General features: G+C 43.2%; 2 protein-coding genes across 7 annotated transcripts in view; one reads left to right on the forward strand and one right to left on the reverse strand.

The window, feature by feature from the left end:
- The window catches only part of NGEF (neuronal guanine nucleotide exchange factor), a 52777-nt gene extending 43228 nt beyond the window's left edge, over positions 1 to 9549 (reverse strand). The window contains exons 1-2 of the mRNA XM_040612754.1: positions 9367 to 9549; positions 1503 to 1562 (exon numbers count right to left, since the gene is read on the reverse strand). The gene's annotated coding sequence lies outside the window, so the exon portion shown is untranslated. The remainder of the gene's footprint in view (positions 1 to 1502; positions 1563 to 9366) is intronic.
- NEU2 (neuraminidase 2) overlaps positions 1 to 20367 on the forward strand; it is a 32370-nt gene that overhangs the window by 9467 nt on the left and 2536 nt on the right. The window contains exons 1-3 of one of the 6 annotated variants that reach the window (XM_040612756.1): positions 12780 to 12908; positions 13232 to 13314; positions 19890 to 20094. In XM_040612756.1, coding sequence (XP_040468690.1) covers positions 19894 to 20094 — 201 coding nt within the window. In that variant the 5' untranslated portion in view covers positions 12780 to 12908; positions 13232 to 13314; positions 19890 to 19893. The other 5 variants (XM_040612755.1, XM_040612758.1, XM_040612757.1 and 2 more) reach the window with 5 other exon arrangements.

The raw sequence follows: 20367 nt of genomic DNA on the forward strand, positions 1-20367 counted from the left end.
TTTGGAGCTGGTGGTTGCTCTGGGACTGTTTCCAGTGTTACTGGAAGTGTATGAAGGACCCATTTGTTGGTTGTGGTGTTAAGTTTGGTTTGTAAATTACTCTGAGGTGTAGAGATTCACTAAGCTGGTTTCTGTGGCTCAGCGGAACAGCAAAATAAAAACAGCTGCTGTTGGGACAGCTTGAAAAGAAAGAGAGGCTGTTTCTTTTCCTGTGCCATCCTTACTGTCCCAAAACTAAAGGCCCAAAGGCTTGATCCTTGCAGCTGTGATAGAAGTATTTCTGTTAACTGGACCACAATTAATGTTACACCTATAATCCTTCCTAACCCTAAAGTCTATCAACTGATTATTTTTTTATTTATTTCCCTCCTATAAACTGTTCTATGCCTTGCTGCTCAAGAAGATGAACCTGTAACAATCTCCTCTATATCAAAGTTCCTATGTGCTCCAAGTGGCCACCCCTTGTTACTCAGGCTGGGGCAGAGACCTGTCTCTCTTTTGTGGTCTTTGCAATGCTGACACAGTTTGCAATGCTTAGCAAATTGCTGCTGCTGTTTTCTTGAAAAACAATTAAAGTTTTGACAGGAGCTGCTTACTAGTCAGGAGTAACTTCAATACCATGTATATCTCCAAAAGAATCGTTAGGCAAATAGATGTGTGTGAGGTGGGGTGAGGGGAATGGACGAATGCATGAAGACTGTTTTCCCCTTTCACTCATCTGGTGAATATGAAAGTCCATGGATGTTGTTGTTGGACTTTTACAAAGATACTTGGTAGAGAAGGAGCCTTCTGCATGGCTAAGTGAAACTCACTCAGCTGGGTTGCCCAGCTGATGTAAATATGTGTTCAGTAGCCCTATCAAACCAGCGTAGTTATCTTTGGTCCGTCAGAGGAATGAAGGGTGTCCATCCTGAACAGTTAGCTTGCTGTCAGGCTACCAAACGGTCCCTAACAAACAAGGTGTTTGACCAGAAGTGAATACAGCAGTGGATGTGAGAAAGACTTCCATGTCTTCCGGGAGGGGAGAGGCAGTGGTGAGGGGACACTTGTTTACTGTGGTGGCTATAAGCAATATGTATTTTTTTACTTTCTTCAAGAACAGAATGTACTTCTGAAGGCAATGCTTTTGATTCCGAAACGGATACTCCAAGATATTATAGAGAAACCATTTACTGATATGTCACTCAAATAAACCTGGCTTTTGAAGTTGCTTTAGGTGTATAAAAAATTGGAATGAGTTTAAAGGATACATTCAAGCTTAGTATTACATTATTCTGGTAGCAGTCAAGCTATTCAGTGACATGACAGAGAATGAATGATTCAAGCAGGCGTGGACCATAACTATCCCTGTGTGAGTGTTTGTAGGGAATTTTTGAAGAAGGTATTCACCTCTAATAGTTGTGAGTAGGTGAGTGTCAGGTCTTGCATCAGGAGTAACCCATCCCAAGTATATTCACATGCCATCTTGAGATCACATGTCTTGCTGCAGTGTTACCACCTACCTGAATGTGCTTTGCATGCAAACATACTTCCCCATAGTTCAAGAAGATCAAAGTACCAATCTGTAGGGAAAAAGAGAAAGATGACAACAGTAAAACCAGCAAGTGATGCACATACAGCAACACTAGAGATATGCATTTTGACTCACACATAATTCAGCCTACAGGAATTTGACTGTATAGAAATTTTACTTGCCAATGTAAAAGAAATGGCATTTACCAGCAAATGCTATGAATTTGTACAGGAACAGTTGAACTTGGGGATGTTAGGTAAAATGCTAACAAAAATTGTAAAAGGGATTGAGGTTCCTAGAGCGGTGTGGACCTGGATGCACAGATGTGTGGGGGAAACAGGGACTGCTCCTGCTTCTGGGAGAGTGGGACTGGATGTGTTTGCAAGGCATGGTCTAGCAGTGCATGTCAACTAACTGCTGATCCATCTTGTAACAAAGAGAGTGGGCTGACAGGGATTCAAAGGGTGTCAGGTGTATCAAAAGAGCAACTCCTTTTAATCAGTTAGATCTAACCAAAGATAAGAATGTTTTTAGTAGCAGAAGCTGCAGCCTGAAAACTGAGATTGCAGCTATGTAGAGCTGCAGATCAAATGGTTTTAGTCTGTGCAGAGTTTCATCTGGAAGTCTGGAGCAGGAGGCATATTCTAGCACTGGCTGATCATCTCTTCCTTTTCGCTAGTCCTATGACATGCCAGGCAGGTGCAGCTGCACAAGCCATGGTAGAGGCAGAGTGTGTGGTCTGTTGCTGGTGGCAGCCCCAGTGCGCACCAGTAGCAGAAGGAGCTGCTGAGGGCTGGCAGCCCCAGAAAGTCAGGCTGGCTGCCTCAGCTGTTGCTGAAACAGGAGGGGTGCAAGCGGTGCCTTAGCTGCTGGGAAAAGCCACCTCCTCTCCCTGCTGAACCTGCTGCTCCGCATGCCCTGACCCCTCTCTCAGCAGCAGTTTCCCAGGGCTCCAGCGTAGCAGAGCAGGCAGCTGGATCATGGCCAGTTTGCTGCCCTAAGTAGTGGGCTGTTTTGTTAAGCCTGGTTCTGGCCCTGAGCTGACAGCCTCTCTCCCTCTGGGAGGATTTCTTCTGCATGGTCCCTTCCACTGCCATGAGGCAATTGTTTGCATGGGACTTGGCTGGCTCCCTGCACTCAGCCTTCCCTGCAATAGAAGGGAGGCAGCAGGGTGAGCCTAGTGGCTCTGCTTGCTGGTGGATCCAGTGCCTCATTAACTTCCTAAGTCCCCTTTAAAATGGGAAGTGTATTGTCTGACTGAAAAGTGTGAAGTACTATAGTGAGAAAGTATATACTTAAAAAATGCCTACTGACTTTGAATTTAAAAATGCTCTATTTGCCAGTGTTACACAATGCCAATGCCTAGTCTGGAAGGGTAATGAAGATTGCTAAATTAGTATTAGAGACAGGCTGAAATCTCCAGATATGCAACTCAGGGATGTTTCAAAGCAGGAAATAACAGGTATGAATACAACTTGACTGTATGGTTGTTCTATATAGGGGCATATAGTCACAGAAAATTAATTGCCCTTTTCTGATTGTATAACATGTCCCTACCGCCACCAGGGACAAGATAACAGTATTGATGAGCCCGAGTGGGCACCCAAAATATGCAAGGATTGTGTCCCGCCAGAAGGCAGGGAGGCACACACAGGCACACACAGGACACTGAACCCCTATGCTGAGTTATCTAGCAGTGTGCTAATTTTGCCATCACCTTGAATCCATTCATGACTGGATGCCCCTTTAAGTTACGTACAGCTCAGCAGAAAGTTTTGGGGCTCAATGCAGAAATTAGTGTCTTGGCTGTAGGGTGTTTATGCCGTAGAAATGCAGAAGGTCATATAATCTTTTCTTCCTTCTCCTGTATTGAAGTTGTTTCAAGTATAAGCCTTATTAATGACTCATCTGGAAGGTTTTGCACACTTAAGGTAGGGGTGCACCTTCCACGTATATTTGATGAACCACATGGAGCTCTTTTAAGACAATATTTTGTCTTTAAGCCTTCTTAGTTAACATGGTTCCTTTAATATTTTTCCTTTAAATACAATCTGAATGCACATGCAAATGCCAATTCAGCCGCATCTTACCAGCTTCTTTCTGAAGTGTTTTAATTATTTTGAAAGTCTTGTGCAAACTGAAAACAAATCTCTGCCTCCCACTGCCATCAGTCCCCCATTACATCCCTGCTCATGTATTAGGCACTGAATTTTTTTCCCCTCTTCCTTGGTTTTAAGTGGAGTGGAATGTCATCTCCACTAAACTCTTTCACTCTGCATCATAATGAGGCAAAACCAGCTCTGTCGGGATGGGGCACAGTCCAAACTCCAGCAGCAGGCCTTACTCATCAGCTGCTGTTCTTGCTCACGTGGGTGCCGATCCCTTAAGGAGTGCCATGCGCGGGTGGGCCCTGCTGAAGGCACTGGGGCTCCACACAGGCTCAGTCCTGCATTTGCATGGGGAGATATTTCTGTCTGAGCCAGGGGAATAGTAACACCCACAGACTCAGCCCTAGGCTCTGGCAGATTTAGCTTTCGGCAGATGTAGCTATGAATTCATTTAGCCTCATCAGTGGTTTAAGCTAATGCACAGGCTTTAAGCCGGTGTAAGTGAGGCACTCTCACGTGTCCTGTTGAGATGCAGGGGAAATAACTTCCAGCAGAAGGATGCACAGGCAGCTGGGCACTGTAACACCTTAACCTAAAGCCTTCAGGGCCCTGAGCTGCCTGACGACACATATATTTATGTTTTCACTGTTACTGGTTGGCATAACCCTCCCTGGAAGTGTTAACAAACCTGACCCTTTCTTTTAGGTGGTGGCGAGAGACAGTTAAGCACATGTCCCTGTCCAAAGCAGGGTACATGACATTTCACTAAGGAATTTGAACTATTCAGGTGCAAGGTCAAGGTATTATTTGATTAAGGCACAGGGGTGGAGAAAAATGGGAGGAGCATGAGAACAGACTGACCAGAAAGTGAGACACAAACCAAAGAGGTTCACAGCAGAAGCCAGAGAAAAGTAGACTGTACATTTGGGGATGCTGGCTTGAAAGGAGATCAAATTGCTTGACCTCACATGGTTCCAGAAAACAAACATTTTGTACTAAGATTGAATTCTGTCACCAATCCTAACAGAATCAAAGTACAACCACTCTGACTTTGAGAAATTCTTCCAGGTGAGAAAGGTAACAGAATGGTTTTATTGCCGTGATTTAGTGATGACACCTTAATTATAGCAAGCAAAACCAAGAGACAATTATGCAGTTCATTACATGCTTGTGACAATAAAACCTTTATGTCTTGCACGTATGTTACAGAGAACTTGGTTTAGAAACATTTCAGAGACTAAAAATAAATATGTTGGATCTGTTTGATACAGCGTCCAAAGCCATGTGCTTTAGACACCATGAGACCAAGTGAACGGGGCTTGGAGAGAGAAACCAGTGCATTTTAAAATGGCTAAAAATTACTCAAATGGCTTTGCTAGGTCTAAAAATATTTCCAGAATTAAGTTTGGCATTGTAGGACCTTCTATGTGTAGAAGTAAGCATACCTTCTTCTTACTTCTACTGTAGAAGTAAGCACCATATGTGTAGAAGTAAACATAGACACAAAATGAGCGTGTCCTATAAATGGTTACTTAACAGAAAAGGATACATGCCTTCACACAATTCCCTCTGCATGAAACATGGAGTATTTATAGCAGCTACTTTGTGTTAATTAACTAATATATATCAATATCTACTTAAAAAATAACACTAAATAATTGCATATATTTATGATTTATGGTTTTGACTGTTTGGTGATTCTCTTTGATTCAAAAATAATCATGAAAAACACGTGCTTTCTTGTATGCCACTAATAATTGTAAACTCTGCTCAATCCATGCATCTCAGAGTGGTCCAGCCCTATCCCATTGCGTTCCATGCTTCATCTCTTGGGTCTCATGCAGTAGACATAGCTATGGGCTATAGCTGTTAAAGAATTCCCCTTCTGGAGCTGTTCTACATATATGTATAAGTACACATATATATGCATATATAAACACACACGTGATCTCCAGCTGTGTAGGGGGAGTCAACCTAATTTTTAAAGCATAAAGAAGAGCAGAAGTGGAAATCTACAAGCTCTTCTGGTTTTCATTATAAGCTCTTAAATCTAATTAAACAAAAACCTGACCTTATATTTATTCCTTTCCTTAAATTAGTGTACATGCAATGGTGAAATATATCCTTGCCTGAAGATTTTGACAGAGTCCTGGGAGGTAAAATGTATAAAATTCATCCTGTTCCTCTGACATCACTGAAATCTCTGTCTATACTCCTAAGAACTCCTGCCTCTAGAGGAAGCCCCCTTTCCTTTTTTCTGCTGCTTATGAAATGTTGCTCCTGATGCCATCCCATTCCTTATTTCTGCTTAGAAGATACTGGTGAAATTGTTGCTAAGTAGCTGTGGTCTAAAACGCTTGAGGTTTTTCAGGCTTATCCTTGGAAGGTAAGTGAATAATTAAAAAACAAATCACTGCAGCTCCTAGGCTAGGAGGGAGTACATGACTATCAGCTCAGGGCTAGGTGGAAATCTCAGGACATAGCCTCAAAGCGTAAGATACCAATGTACTATGCAAGTACACAACGTGACCCTCAGCAGTCTGCCTGGAGATGTCTCCTGTTTTACAGGGTTGCACATAGGTGTTGTGAGTCCTTGTTCTGTTTTGTTTGTTCTCTTCTGTTTGGACTGTCTGAAGCCTTCTAGCCATGGAAAGAACATGCAACATAAAAGCTTACACTTAAAAAATTAAAGGACTCAGGTATAGAAAGTCTAGTCTGCGATGAAATGGTTTAGTGAAGAACACAGTATGAGAAATAATGTCCTGGGCCTAGTGCCTTGCTGAAAGCAGAGAAGTTTAGTAATGCCAGGATGCTTAGAAGAGGAGGTTAACAGATGTCTTGGTTGAAGCTTTTCTAGACAGACTCAGTAAGCAGACAGGCCTAGGGCAGACACCTGCACTTCTCTTGGGGAAAACTATTATGCACATTTCTATTTCTAGATTTGCTGGTTGCTTATGAGACACTTGTTATGGAAGAAATGAGCATGGGTGGTTATTTGAACTGCAAAGAAGTTAAGAACTCAAAGGGGGTTTTATTTGAAAGCTTCCATACAGAAGCAGGGAAAGAAGGCAGCTGATTTTGTTGATCAAGGAATAGTAGAGCTCTCAGTTTTTCTTCCCTCAGTGGTTATTGGGTGGAGGGTCCAAAGAGTGCCTCTTTGGTGAATCTGCTTGCAAATTTGTAGCTGCAAGGGAGCCAGAAGTCAGTAAGACATCAGAGACCTGTTAGACTGGTTTCTACTGGTTGGAAATGTCAGGCAGGTTTGCAGTACTGCTGTGCCAGGCTATCCTTGTCAACTGCATCAAGCTAATTTCAGCTAATTTCAAACCTGACATAAGCTGATACTATTCTTATAGCCTGTTACTCTGCACGTGTCTTTAGTAACTCGGGAAAAATACTTGATAGGCAACTCTGGAAACCGTGCAGCAAACAGCATCAGTCATACAAAACTTCCCCTCCAGGAGGGCTCTTTTTAGCCCCAGGGGAGGACCCTGGCAGAAGGGAAGCTTGCAGGACGGCAGCTCCCAGTGCAGAGCAGTCTCCTCTGTCCTAGCACTGGGGTACTAGCTCAGGGCTTAGGCAACCGCATTCAGAAGCTCCCACCCCCCACCCCCCCAGCCCTTGCCTCTAGTTTTTCAGCTACAGCACTAGACAGCATTGCACTGTAGAAAAACAGGAGCACGTGCGGTGCTCTCTGGCTGCATGTGCATCCACAGTAAGCCTTCATTCTTTTGTCAAACAAGTGACATGATCTCCTCAACCATAACTCTGTAGCTCACTTTACCCAAGTGTTGTGAAAGACTGCCAAACTTTTTCCTTTCAGACCTTTCCTTCTAGCTGCAATTGTTACCCTCCTCTCCACCCCCAGTTTTTAAGCACACAAAGGGGAAGGCTGGGATAAGGGTAGTGAATCTCACAGCTGTGGCAGTGAGATGGGTCCTGTCAGAGCAGATGTAATTTCTCAGCTCTGCTGCAGTTCCCTGGGCAATCTTGAGTACGTCAGGGATTTTCCTGAGTCTTAGTTTCCCCTCTCCACACTGCGAGTGGTATACTATAGGTTATGAATATTCCTATACTTCTTCCATAGTCTTTTTTTCTTATGAGTTACTTGGAGTAGGAACTCAGTGTAAGTGCTCTTGCATGACATGACATAGCCCGATGGGTTCAAAAGAGCTCTGGACAATAATGTAAAGAGAAAATGAACCAGTTTGGGTATTCTGTCCTTTTTAGTTATTTTTCATTTGATATTTCCTACATTTCTGTCCCCAAGTGACAAGCAGGTACTTTGTCTAGACTTCTAGCTCCTCAGTGTCCCTGTTGCTCTTCCTAAGTTTTATTTTAGCTGGCTGCAATTTCTCCTAAGAAGGGATCCTTGTTCCAGGAATTGCTCCCTTTTGGAACAGCAAAGTCCAATTTTTGTGGATTGCGTAACCTGCTAGACCTGTTATTTCATAGGCATCTGTTTCAAAGATGATTTTGGCTAGGGAAGAGAAGGTGGGGAGGAGATGAAGTTTCTAGAGTGTTCTAGGTTTTACTAAGTCTTGTCAGTTTTTCTTATTTTAGACCTAATGGGACTGCTTCCATGGGGTGCTGCTTGGAAAAGTGAAATAGTTTGTCTGCAGGCACTATTGTGTGAAAAATTAAAATTGCCTATGGAAATTATAGAACCAGCTGTTTCCAAAAGGGCTGAAAACCCCAGTCACTGGCCACATACTCAGGGTCAGATGATGGTAGTTATATAGTTAAAGCATTTTACATTGTCTTGCAAGTGACCTCTCCAAATTATAGCAGTGTGGAACAATGGGTTCTTTGTCTCTGGGCTCTTCTTTTCTGGCAATTACTGTGGCATTTCACACATACTCCTGTATTTACAGTTGGTCTTAAAGCGGATTGGATTTATCAGTCCCAATTCAAGTCTGGAGAAAATCAGACCTGAACAAAATTTCTGTCCATCTCTTAAAATGAATGCCAGCCAATTAGCCCTTCTTGCAGGTTCAGCGAAACATTTTAATTTTTTTTATTGTTGTTATTTTAGTGCAATTTCCTACTTTAAACTAGATCTGGAGGTGGCAGCCCCACTGTAAGGGTTGAATCTGTTGATAGTTTAATATCTCAAGAGCTAGCTTGTTCTTAGGAAATTTGAGTCCCTGTTTACTTTATGCATTTAAAAATATACATAATTGCTGGACAGAGTTCACAGCCACACTGGATACACAGCTACCGGTCTCCTGAGAGTGAAAGGAAAGATCAGCTAAGGGGAAGGATCAGCCTGGCGTTAGGAAGAGAACAGGCTGGTTTTCATATTTCCTGTCTTTATTTAATTTATATATTTTTTTAAGGGAAGATCACACATAAACATTTGCCAGGAAAAATCACAACTTGTCCTGCCCCTGGAAAAAGACGCATAGTTCGGTTGGTTGGTTTAGGGGATGTTTGCTGTTTAGTTGGTCACATTAATGCCTGTTCTGTGTGCAGGCTGGGTCTCCTTTCTGACTAGGCTTCCTCCCTGCAGCAGTTTTTACGCCTGTCAAGCTATGCCAGTGGTGTCTCACCTCTCTGTCAGACAGGATTTGAACAGCGTCATGGCTGTGCTCTGTCTGGGTTGCACAGGACTCCTTCATGTGACTTTGCTTGTAGAGCTGTTGGTTCTTTCTTGGGCACTAGATCTGTGCCTTTGTGGCCTGAGGTTTCTTCCTCAGACCGTTCCTCTTCCAGCATTCCCCCCCAGAATAAGTTTTTACTCACCTGACAGTCAGGGGCCAAACCAGTCTCTCATTTGCCATTGGGATGAGGCATGTCCAACAAGTCTGGACTAAACTCCTCCAAGTTGGTAGAGATTTGCAATTCAGTTGTGAATCCACAGGCAGTTATGTCCTACAGAAGATCCCTGTCCTTCAGTGCTTGTACCTTCTGTCAGTTCTGCTTAAGAGTGAAGTTTCCCTCAGACTTTTGTTTGCTCAGTTTCCAGAGTCACAGCAAACATAATTTAAAGGAACAGCCTTCCCTTTACCCAGATAAGTTGGTACAAATATGCCCTGAACGTCCTTTGCACTGCTTGTGCCAAAGGCTTAATGACAGGGCATTGTTAAACCCCCCATATAAATCTTTAACAATTGGGTAAAAGTTTGGTCCAAATCTCTAAACCCAAAAAAGAGGAAACAGTAAATTGTATTTACTTACACTTTTAAGGCCCACTGGCTGAGAAACTGCTCTTGCTTTACATTATTCACAGTCATTTGAGATGAAAAGACCTAAATGTTTATGACTATTTTTAGGTTGCCATTTTTTAATTTCATGTCTGTTCACATACCTGAGCACCGAGGTGGATATAGCAGAGCCAGTCTGGTTTTATTTTAAGGCTTTTTGGATCTGTTCATACAAATGCCTTTTACAATTTTCTCCCTTGAAATACTTTGATTTCTTATTCAGGTTGTGCTTATATTTGCTGTTCTCTCCACTGGGCTTTCTTGTTATTATTTGAGTGTTCCTCTTCTGTGGGCAGTTTAGGGCCCAAAGCATCAAAGGAAGTCAAATAAACCAATAATTCCTGTGCAGTGCTATACTTAGGAGAGAAGTTTTCCCCGATCCTTGGATAACTCACTTGGTATTTTCAAGCTTGCCATTTGAATGACTCTTACAAAAAGCATCATATCACCTGCTGAATTTGATTAGTTTTTCCTTTGATTTTTTGTTTTCCTTTTTGAAGTTCACTGAACTTGCCAAGTGTCTTGTTCATCTCAAAGTATTTTAATTGGTTGCAACGTTACCCTATTCCTTTTAAAATGTGGCCATATGCCCAGCTTACTCCTTGGAAGGCCAACTGTTCATTGAGTGAAGCTTTTGTTAATCTGAGGTCAGTCACCATAGCTTCATGATCACCACTGTCAGTGTCCCTTTAGATCAGCTGAGGGCCTGGCCTGGGCATGGAGGGCTGTCAGCAATGAATCCTGTAATGATTAATCAAGGTCACCATCAGACCTGTGTAATCCTGGTCTGTGAGCTAGCAGGACATGGGAATAAAAGATGCACTGGAATTTGGGCTCCTCTCTGTTGCAAGAGTCACTCCAGGGTGAATCTGGCTAGCCTTGTGCTTCAGACTTGCTTATCTGAGTGTCCCAGCAGAGTATGTGAAGCAAGGGATTCCAGTTTTATTGCATTTTCCAGTAATTAAATTGCTCCAGTGACTCTTTCCCAGTGTTGCTGTTTTGAGAGCTAAATAAATCCTGCTTCTACAATCCCCTTTTCGTATGTGAGTCTCACCATCTCTCTTCCTTTGCTTCCCATAGATTGTGCCATTTGTTTTGTTACAAAAATAAAGCATATTTATTTTCTTCTGTTCCAAATGGGTGAAGTAAGTGGAAAAATGGTGTAATGTGTATCATAGGCAGGCTGTTTATTGGACATTGTCTCTCTGAGAGTAAGGAAGCTTCCCTGTGACAAACCCACAACTCACCATGCAGTGTCAGAAGGCTTACAGGTCTGCTATGAGGTGATGTTGCTGCCCTTTGGGTCAAGGGAGTATTTTTTGGAATTTGGCCAGTTCCTTCCACAAGGAGAAAAAATAAGTTGTTGAAGTCTATTATTTACTGGGACACACTGACAGCATGATTCTTTGCTTACTCCTCCTGGTGGAAATCAAAAGTAACTGGAGTCAATGGAGTGTGAAATGGTGCAAACTCAAAGAGTACCTGCTCCTCATACCTGGTGTTGCCTTTAGAGCTGATAAAGGATAATGAGGTGATGGTTTCAAACGTGTGCAAAGGCTCATTTCCTTAATTAGAATTGGAATTAAAAGAAAATGGTGGATGTTTCCTTGTCCAGGGAACCCTGCTTCCCAAAAAGCTCTGCCATTAGGATTTACATGTTACATTTATTATTATTATTATTATTTATTATTGCTGCTTTGGCTTCCCCCCCACGACAGAGCAGACTTTCAGTAAGACCCCAGGTCTGTAGGATTTATGTTCTGCGCAAATGATACCATATTCCCTAATGTCTGAAGGGCAGCCCATAATGTTTTAATTGAAAATTTACAAAATTGTAATTGCTGTCTTGCTTGGTCTGACTCCATAGAAGACCTCTTGATTTTAACTACCGCTGCCTGGTGACAGCTGCTACACTGTATAGCATTGCAAAAATCCTGAATTACCTGAGCCAGGATTGCCTTTCTGATAGTGTAAGGAATCAATTGATTCGTGTTTGAACATTTTGCAAGGGAAATAGACATTGATGATTTTTAATGAACTAGGTATCGCTCATTAAATGTAACCTGCCTTGTTTTCCTGCTGATTTCTTTTCACATATGCTCGTGAGCATTAGCTTCTCAAATCTTTTTCTTAGCCTTCATTTGCAGCTATTGCTATATTTTTCCTAAGAGGAGGCACCTGAAATTGAACATGGTCCTCCAAATACGAATGCTCCATTGTTCCGTATTCTGTCGTTATATTATCTTCTGCATTATTTTTATATCCTCTTATTAATGCACCCACACACCCTATTTGCATTTTTTAACCTTTTTAAAAACGTTTTCGTTACAACAATCAGATATAAGGGCAATGAAGTAAGCGTGGAACAATAGAAGAGCTTGATTCTCCTCAGACCTATACTCGTTTTAAACTTCACTGGTGACACTGGTTTTGATTTATACCAAAAGGAAAGAGGAAGGATGGAACCTACCATGTCTGCACTGAGACATTCATTTTTGATAGTTAGCAAGGAACGTTTTTGTAAAATAGTTGCAGCACACAACATGCTGTTTAGAAAAAGCACTTTTTCCTTGTATCAGGAAGGAGGTTTTTTTGCAGATACAAGGTCTTGTGGTATGGGCTGGTGTCTGAAGAGCAGTGCCGAAGACCTGGCAGTGCTCAGCAGTGGCCATGCAGGGGAAGCACCACAGGGTGCCGACGTGTTGACTGTGTGGCTGTCCTGCACAGGCACTGTGGTTCACCCAGACTGGCCTCACAACAGGAGCAGGCAGTGCTTTCTTCATCTCGGGAGCAGTTTTAGCCATTCTAGGCTGTTAATGTCTGCATGGCCTTGTCTGATAGCTGCCCTGGGGAAGGGGCCAAGGGCAGGGCACCCCAGCTGGCTGCAGAGGAAGATGGGGGCCTTGCCTGGGGAGGAAGAAATGATAAGGGGAGATGGGAGGCGGCCAGAGGCACAGTGACTCTGCCATGTGCATACTGCCAACACAAAGCAGGGGGCCATTGCCACCACAGCAAACCACTTTTGGGAATTCCCACTTCAAGAAGAGATGGACAACCAGTTTTAAGCTACAGCTGGGCAAGGTAATTTTTATTAAACAAACGAGTGTTTATGGGTTGTCTGGCTGCAGAAGCAGTGTGTGACTCAGAACACCACCTGAGTAACTCTGCTGTTAGCCAGGGCACAGAAAAAAGGTGAAGAAATCCACAAAGCAATCATTCATGTCTGGCTTTCTGGCAGACTGTGACTTAGCAGCCTCTTCAGTGTCTCTCTTCCTTAACTGCTTCTGTTTTACTTCACTCTTGATTTTCTCCAGGAGTCATTGTTAAAAGTTATTATCTGGTGGGTGTCAATGCCATTGTTTCTGGAGGGACTTTTCCTCCTATTGACTGTTGTTTCATTTCAGGTAAAGCATCGAGATGCAAATGCCTTCAGGCTTCTTTTGTGTGTCTCAGTTAAGGTCATACTTTACTGGCCCAGCTAGGCAAGGTTTGTAAACATGGGGTGTGGTTTGTAAAGTGAGTCTGCTCTACCTGTCAACAGCTTCATGCTCCTACTCCCTCTCCTATTGCAGATCCTGCTCCTTGTTTGACTCTTGCTGATGCAGTCTAGGACAATGACCTAGCAGAAAATTGTTCACTTTTCCACCACCCCACCCCCCTCCCCCCCAGATTAATTTTCTGTCAGACTGACATACTCTGATAGCCTGCCAAAGTAAGATGAGCATCAGTGCTGGCACAAGAAGGGATACAGGGTTGCTCAAGAGAGAGGGATGAGTAATACAGAAGCATTACATTAATTCAGTTGGTTGGTTATAAATCCACACCTTTCCAGCTGCCTATTTGCCTGGCATAGATCAACCACAACTACCATCAAATGAGGAGACTTTTCTTCCTCCTTTTTCATTACTAGCAAGATTTGTTTGCAGGATTGCTGTCTTCATTTTTTCAGATCACTTCAAAGACAAGAAGCAGTAATGGCAGCAGTGGAAACACAGTAGAGAACAGGGGAAAGCAAGAGACACAGCAAGGAATGGGATAGGAAAGGTCATCTCTGCTGCAGCAGCACATTAGATCAGTAGCACAAGGTAGTCGTGAAATCATCTGCTTGGGTACCCCCAGCAGCTGCAGGTGCTGCCTCTAAGCCAGCCAGGGCACAGCTGGGAGAAGGGGGGATGCTGTCCTCTTCTTCCTCAGCTGTGACCCTAGGCTCCTATGAGTATTATCCCCTATGTTCCTCTGCCTGACTCTCCGCATTAGCTCATTGACTGCAGCTGCTGGGCTAGTTTGGCTCTGGGAACACCTCCACAGAGGCTGCTGGGAGCTGCATCTGGGTGCACCAGCATGTCATTCCTGTGCCACTGCCTGGGGACTCTTGTATTAACCCATTTCTTCATTCAGAAACAGTGTGCTGATGGATTGGAGGTACGTGGAGCCAGCGGAGGAATATGTCAGATTATCACAGCACTATTGCCTGCTGGTTATAACTATTTTCTGAGTTCTTTTGGCAAACTTTCCCAGAGCTCAGGAGCACTCTGAGAGGAAGCACTGGGAGTCCATGTGCTGGGACCAGAGGGGCTTTAACTTACCTCTCCTTAGCACAAGGGGACAAGAGGACCAAGAAATAAGACAGCACGCTGAATTGTATAACCATTAGAAACAATAGCTGTTCCACAGTGTTGCCAATCCATGTAGGTAGAAATACGCTGTTTAATTACTATGATACTTTAAAAGTCTTTCCTTAGTGCTTGTCCAGCTCATGTGGAACCTCCCCTTATATGCAAAACAGGCTTGCTATTTAAATGTAAGCTTGTGCATACACGCTGGCTGCTAGCTTTTCTTGGGGATCCAACACAGCTGACATTGCTGCCAATATAAATAATTTTGCAGGTTGGAGACTAGTTGGAAAGAGTGAGCCTCCCTTTTATCTAATCCAATAGAAGTGCTTTTTGGTTTGTTGTTTTGTTTTGGTGGTTGTTTTTTTTCCCCTTTGACGTGACTTCCAGGAGACAAGAGTGAAAGAGGTATTTGTTTTCTTTTTTTTTCTTTTTTTTTTTTTTTAACCAACTTTTTCATAACAGTAGACACTTCTAGGAACTAAAACTGTAAATACAAAATTTTGTAGGTTCAAGTAGGAGTGAAGTTTGTGTATTCTTCCACCAAACATATGCTAAGAAAAATGCTGCTGCTTCGTGTAATTCCTCTCTAGTGCTAAGAGAACCTGCACTTTATGGCACAGGAGCTACTGCCAGGCTGAGCCACAACGTTTTAAAATCAGAACTTGATTGTTTAGGAAAGCATGTGTTGGGGAGGCTGAAAACCCACTTGTAATTTGGTATGACATTTTTACCACAAGAAAAACTTTCTGTTTCTAGTGTGGTTAAAAAGTTTAATCCAATTGGCTGCTGGATTAAAGTATCTCAGTTTTGTGCCTTTTCAGTTGTGAATTTTGAATGTTTGTTTGTTGTTTGACAAGTCTGGCTCACAACTCTCCTTTCTGACTTTACATTGGGGGCATTTATTGGGCTAAATAAATGTGCGCTGTCCGGCTTGTTAAGAAATCCCATAGCCTAGATTTGGTGTAGGATCTGGTCTAGGGGCATAACAAGGCAGGAGGTGGAGTGCTGTGATGCAGGGCTTCGGCAGAAACAGGCACAGTCGCACTGTTGAGCTAGGAGGAAAGGCTTCAACACAGGAATGTGCTGTGTAGCAAGTATTCTAGGAGCAAACTGGGTCTACTGTTTCATAGTCCTATACAACTGGAATGTGGCTACTACTGGCCTCACTCTGTGCAATATCCCAATGGAAATGCAAAACAACAAATGTATTTCAGCGTAACGCTTAGTTGACTCTTACAAGGTTGGTTTTTTGGTTGGTTGGTTTGGTTTTGGGCTTTTTTTTTTTTCTTTTTCTTTTTTTTTTTTTTTTTTTTTTCCTTCCCAAAACCTCCCTGAACAGGTTCATTTGGTTTTTTTGGATCTATCTGAATTCCAAGAACAAGCTGCCTCCTGCACAGACCAGTCTTGATGGGGACTAAAGGATAAAGTTCAGCACATTACCTCATTTCAGCTGGTTTGTTTTTAAAGACATACCGTCATTTCAGCTTGGATCTGAACATGTTAAGGACAGGTTTTTACAGAACCTGAGGCCAGTGGAAATGTTATCCTTTTTAGTCACTTTTCTTGGAGATGGTTACAGCAAATAAACATGCAAGGTCTCATCCTGCTCTATAGACAAGTCCATGTGAGTTGCCTTGAAGGGCAGAAGTGAAAGGAAAAGTACCCTCTCCTGGTGTCTACCAGAACCTATCCCTTACTGCAGTTTGGGCTCCTTCCAGACATCAGATCCATCTTAGTCAATTATTGATAACTGTTATTTCTTTTGACTCTTCTGGTGTGCTGGAAACGGTGTCTGCTTTGGAAACCATTACAGCTATATAACTTGCAAACTATGAGTAATGGTTTCCTCCAATTTCACTCACTCCTTTTATGTGCTTCCATTTGTGCCTGTCTTTCTCTCTGCCTGCCCAGTTCTGCTAGGAGGTGAGGTACTGGATCTCAGTGCAGTAGCTTCCTTGCTGCCTTGAAGAGGAATTGCAGGTAAACATCAGTCACCCTGAACAGGACACTGTAAGGATAAGCCTGGGAAACATTCAAAACTCCAGTAAATTCCAACACACAGAAGGGAATACCGGCTTAGTGGCTACATGATGCATTTCCCTTCACCTCACTAGCATCTCTGTCATCTGGAAATAGGTTTCTGGCTACCTCTTTGTCTCCTAGGAAAACATTACCACATCAAATCACTTGCCCTTTATCACTCTTTACTTCACAAAAGTACAGCTAACTTTTCTCTCCAAAGTGACTGAATTGATAGAGGTCTGAACAATTGTTGTCTTCGGACAGCTCTCCAGTCTCCTGCTTGTATTTCAGACCTTTGTGTTCCCAGAAGTTTGGCTTTTTTTCCAGTTATGGCTCTTGTTCTTTCAAAAGATATTGTCATGGTCTACAAACTTTGTTTTGCCAATGTCCTTAGGTTATGCTGGCTGCAACACTACCACCATCTTCTTCCTTGCAGGCCAGCCATTGCTATTTCAGTAGGGCTTAGGAACAAAGAGGCATCAAGGACATATGCATCCCTCCCTTGGCAATTTAACCTTGGAGGGACTGGTGTATATGATCTGAATTCCTGCAGTGCTAGAGTATGTGCATTTAAACACCCTTCATATGGCTGTCCCGTTGACAATTTGCTGTCCTGTCAATGATCTGCTATTTTTACTCCTCTTTTATTCAGGAGGGTGTACCTAGTGGTTTTGCCTTTGAAAATTAGTAGAGATCAAGAGAAAAACTGATTCCTTTCAGTTGGCTGGAGAAGTAACTAAAGCAGCACTATTTTCTATATATATATATTAAGAACTTTAAGCTTATTTAAAGATTTTTGACTCTGTGTGAAACTCAAACTGTTGTGACTCAATTTCTGCTCCACAAGGGAGAAGGTAGAAGCAGCTGAATACTGACTTTAAATATGTTTAAAAAGGAGGGAAGTGTTTCTCTGCAGATGGATACATAGTGTGTATGTGTATATATATGCATACAGACATAATACCCACACTGTGTAGGGAGTGTATATACAAATGTGTGTATATGTGTACACACACACTCACACACATCCCTGTTTAGTCTCTGAATAGATGGAAGAGTCACTTGGTTCTAGTATTTTCCTTGTTTATAGTTGCGGGTGCTGTGTCCAGGAACCTCAGTCTTGTTTCTATGGCAGCTATTCCCAGCCTTTTAACATCCCACCTTCCCTCAATCCCCAATGCAATGAGAGGAAGAGTGTTGTGACACCCACACTGAGCATCTCATGGCGGGGATAAGAGCATGGGCAGAGATGTCTTCAGATGACAGGCTCATACAGGAGGGACCCAGGTGCAGTAGGCTGCAGCACAGCTACTGGTCTCTTGGCTTTGTATCAGGGGCTTTGTGGGGCAGCCCAGATGTCCCCCCACCCACCTTGTTTTCTTTTTCTTTTCCTTCCCTCTTGCCCTGCCCTGAAGCAGGATTGCAATATCAGAATGGCATCATGAGCAGAAATGCTAGGGAACCTGTGCTGCACTAGACAGGCTGACTAATCTCCCTTAAATAATCTCCCTTTAAATAGTCTGAAGGCGCTCTAGTGAGTTTCTGTTTCAGGAGCCTTGAGAACACAGTCACGGCTGTGGTCTGTATAAATAGCCAGACCCATGCTGGTAAGTAGTGAACAGCACAGTTATTTGTTCTAGGAAGGTCTTCCTATTTTCTTCATGTTGTTGCATGGATGTGATCAAATTCTGGTAACGTTTCTGTATAGTAGCAGTGCTGCTGCCTTTTCTCAGACTGCCGTATCATCAGTGACTGTGAGGAGGGAGCAGCTAACCTTTGCAGACAGACATCTGTCTCCAGTGGCTTTGCATCTGAGTGGCAATGGGGCTGTGATTTGCTGGGGTCTGTACAGCTGGCTTTAGCTAAAACGGTGCAGTTCAGACCCTTTTGATCAGTGCCATGTGTTAAAAAAATCTCACTGATATTTTTAGCATCTGGAAGGTGAAAGCAAGGAATATTTGAATACTTGCTGCCTAGCTATGGATCTGGACAGAGCATGATGTGATGATCGTGTTTGAGAAGGATGAACTCAAAATATCTGTGCTGTCCTAACTAGGTAATCAGCACGGGGTGAAGGGGCAGTGGGGAGGAGATGGATATTGCTAATCAAGTCTGTTAGTTGGGCTGGCTAATAGAATCTTCTATTTTGCAAGATGCAAGAGTAAAAACTATTCTCCAGGTAGGTACATGCACTCTGCAGCTGCATAAGCAATCTTCAGGTTGCTTCCATCTGGTCCTGAGTTATCAAGACAGCCTTCAAAACCAAGGATCTGATACATGGCCAATAGCCACTATAGCGCTTTCCAAGATTTAGGTAAATAGGAGAATCCTTAATGAAGAGTGCAGTAAGTCTTGCCTCAGCTGAGGTAGGAGGCATTTGAATTTCTTACTCATAGTGTATTGTCATCTTCTCCCTGCCATCCTACCCACTCAATGCGTCAGAGATCTAAGACTTGATTTTTAACATATTTTTTGTTGTGTTCCCCCCCTTGGGCAGAGGATATTCAGAACGTCAGTTTCTGGTACACCATATCAGAGATTTTTTTTCCCTTTTTTCCCCCCTCTTCTCAGACATAATTCCTCCAAGCCACTGGGTTTTTACCAGGGTGAATGAATTCACAGGAGAGGCTTGGTGCAAAAGGGCTGAGGGCTAAGTGGGTCTGAGGAGAGGAAGAGAGACTGGAGGGGCGGGGGGAGCATAGCACAGAGCTGTTACATAGAGGCAGTTTCCCTAAATGCCCCCTCATGTTTGCCTTCCTCTCTAATGCTGCTTTTAAGTCACTGTACAGATGACAAGGGTTTTGCCTGGCCAGAGATCCCACCCAATGCAATGAAACACCATTCAAACTGTTTTTTAATCTTTCAAGGGAAGGGGTGTTCTCTTTCTTTTCTCACCCTCATATAGGGGTCCAGCTGGGGTCAGGGTTTGCTGTAGTGTGTCATTTAAGTGAGGTTTTAAGCTCATATTTGGCAAAGCAGAAGTTCTGTGCTGGGTTTTGGAAACACCATCAACAAAGACAGTGATGGTGTTTGAGGGAAAATACTATGTTTTATTATCAACAGTCTTCTGAATTACAACTCAAACCCACAAAAGCCCCAGCCTGTGAATTTAATTAAAGAGAAAAAACAAACCACAGACAGCTTTTTCATTAATTGTATTCAGTGTGCTTACCTTACATCACTCCAGCAAGATCAACCAGGCTGCTCCTGTAAGTTTGGTCTGTGTTGCCAGCTAGTATGCAACAAGTGGATTCTCTTTGGAAAAGCACAAGAAAAAGGCAAAGCTGAAAGTAGCAGGAATTGTTTCAATGTAGGCCTCACCGAGGGGGGGGGGGGGGGCAAAAAGCAATGGAGTCTGCTCTGTGGGATTTTGCTGGGCTAAGGGTGGGTCAAAATACAATGTGTTTTGTCTTTGTCCCCCTAGCACAATGGCTTCGTTTCCTGTCTTGGAGCAAGAAACATTGTTCCAGAACAGTACCTGGAGCTATCGAATTCCAGCCCTGCTCTACCTGCCGCGTTTTAGCATCATCCTGGCATTTGCTGAGGAGCGAGAGGATGTGGTGGATGAACATGCCAAGCTACTATCAATGCGCAGAGGCATGTATGACCCAACCACGCACCATGTTCAGGTACCAGTGTGGGGAGAAAATGGGGGAGACTGTCCACCTGTACTGCTTGCCTGTCCCCAGCTGAGTTGCATGTGTTTGCTCTCTCACTGTAGGGAGAGGGCAGCTTCTCCTTCTCCCCACTTACAGCAGACAAATCTGCCTATGAGTAATGTGTGTGTCATTATAACTACTGTGATTCAACCCAATGATTGGGCAACGGTCAGAGGGACTAAAGCGGGGCAGGTGCAGCAGATTTTCTGTGGATGGCTTTGACCCATCATTGCAGATCTGGGG

Source organism: Falco naumanni, chromosome 13 (genome assembly GCF_017639655.2).
Source record: "Falco naumanni isolate bFalNau1 chromosome 13, bFalNau1.pat, whole genome shotgun sequence".
In the NCBI taxonomy this organism is placed as follows: Eukaryota; Metazoa; Chordata; class Aves; order Falconiformes; family Falconidae; genus Falco; species Falco naumanni.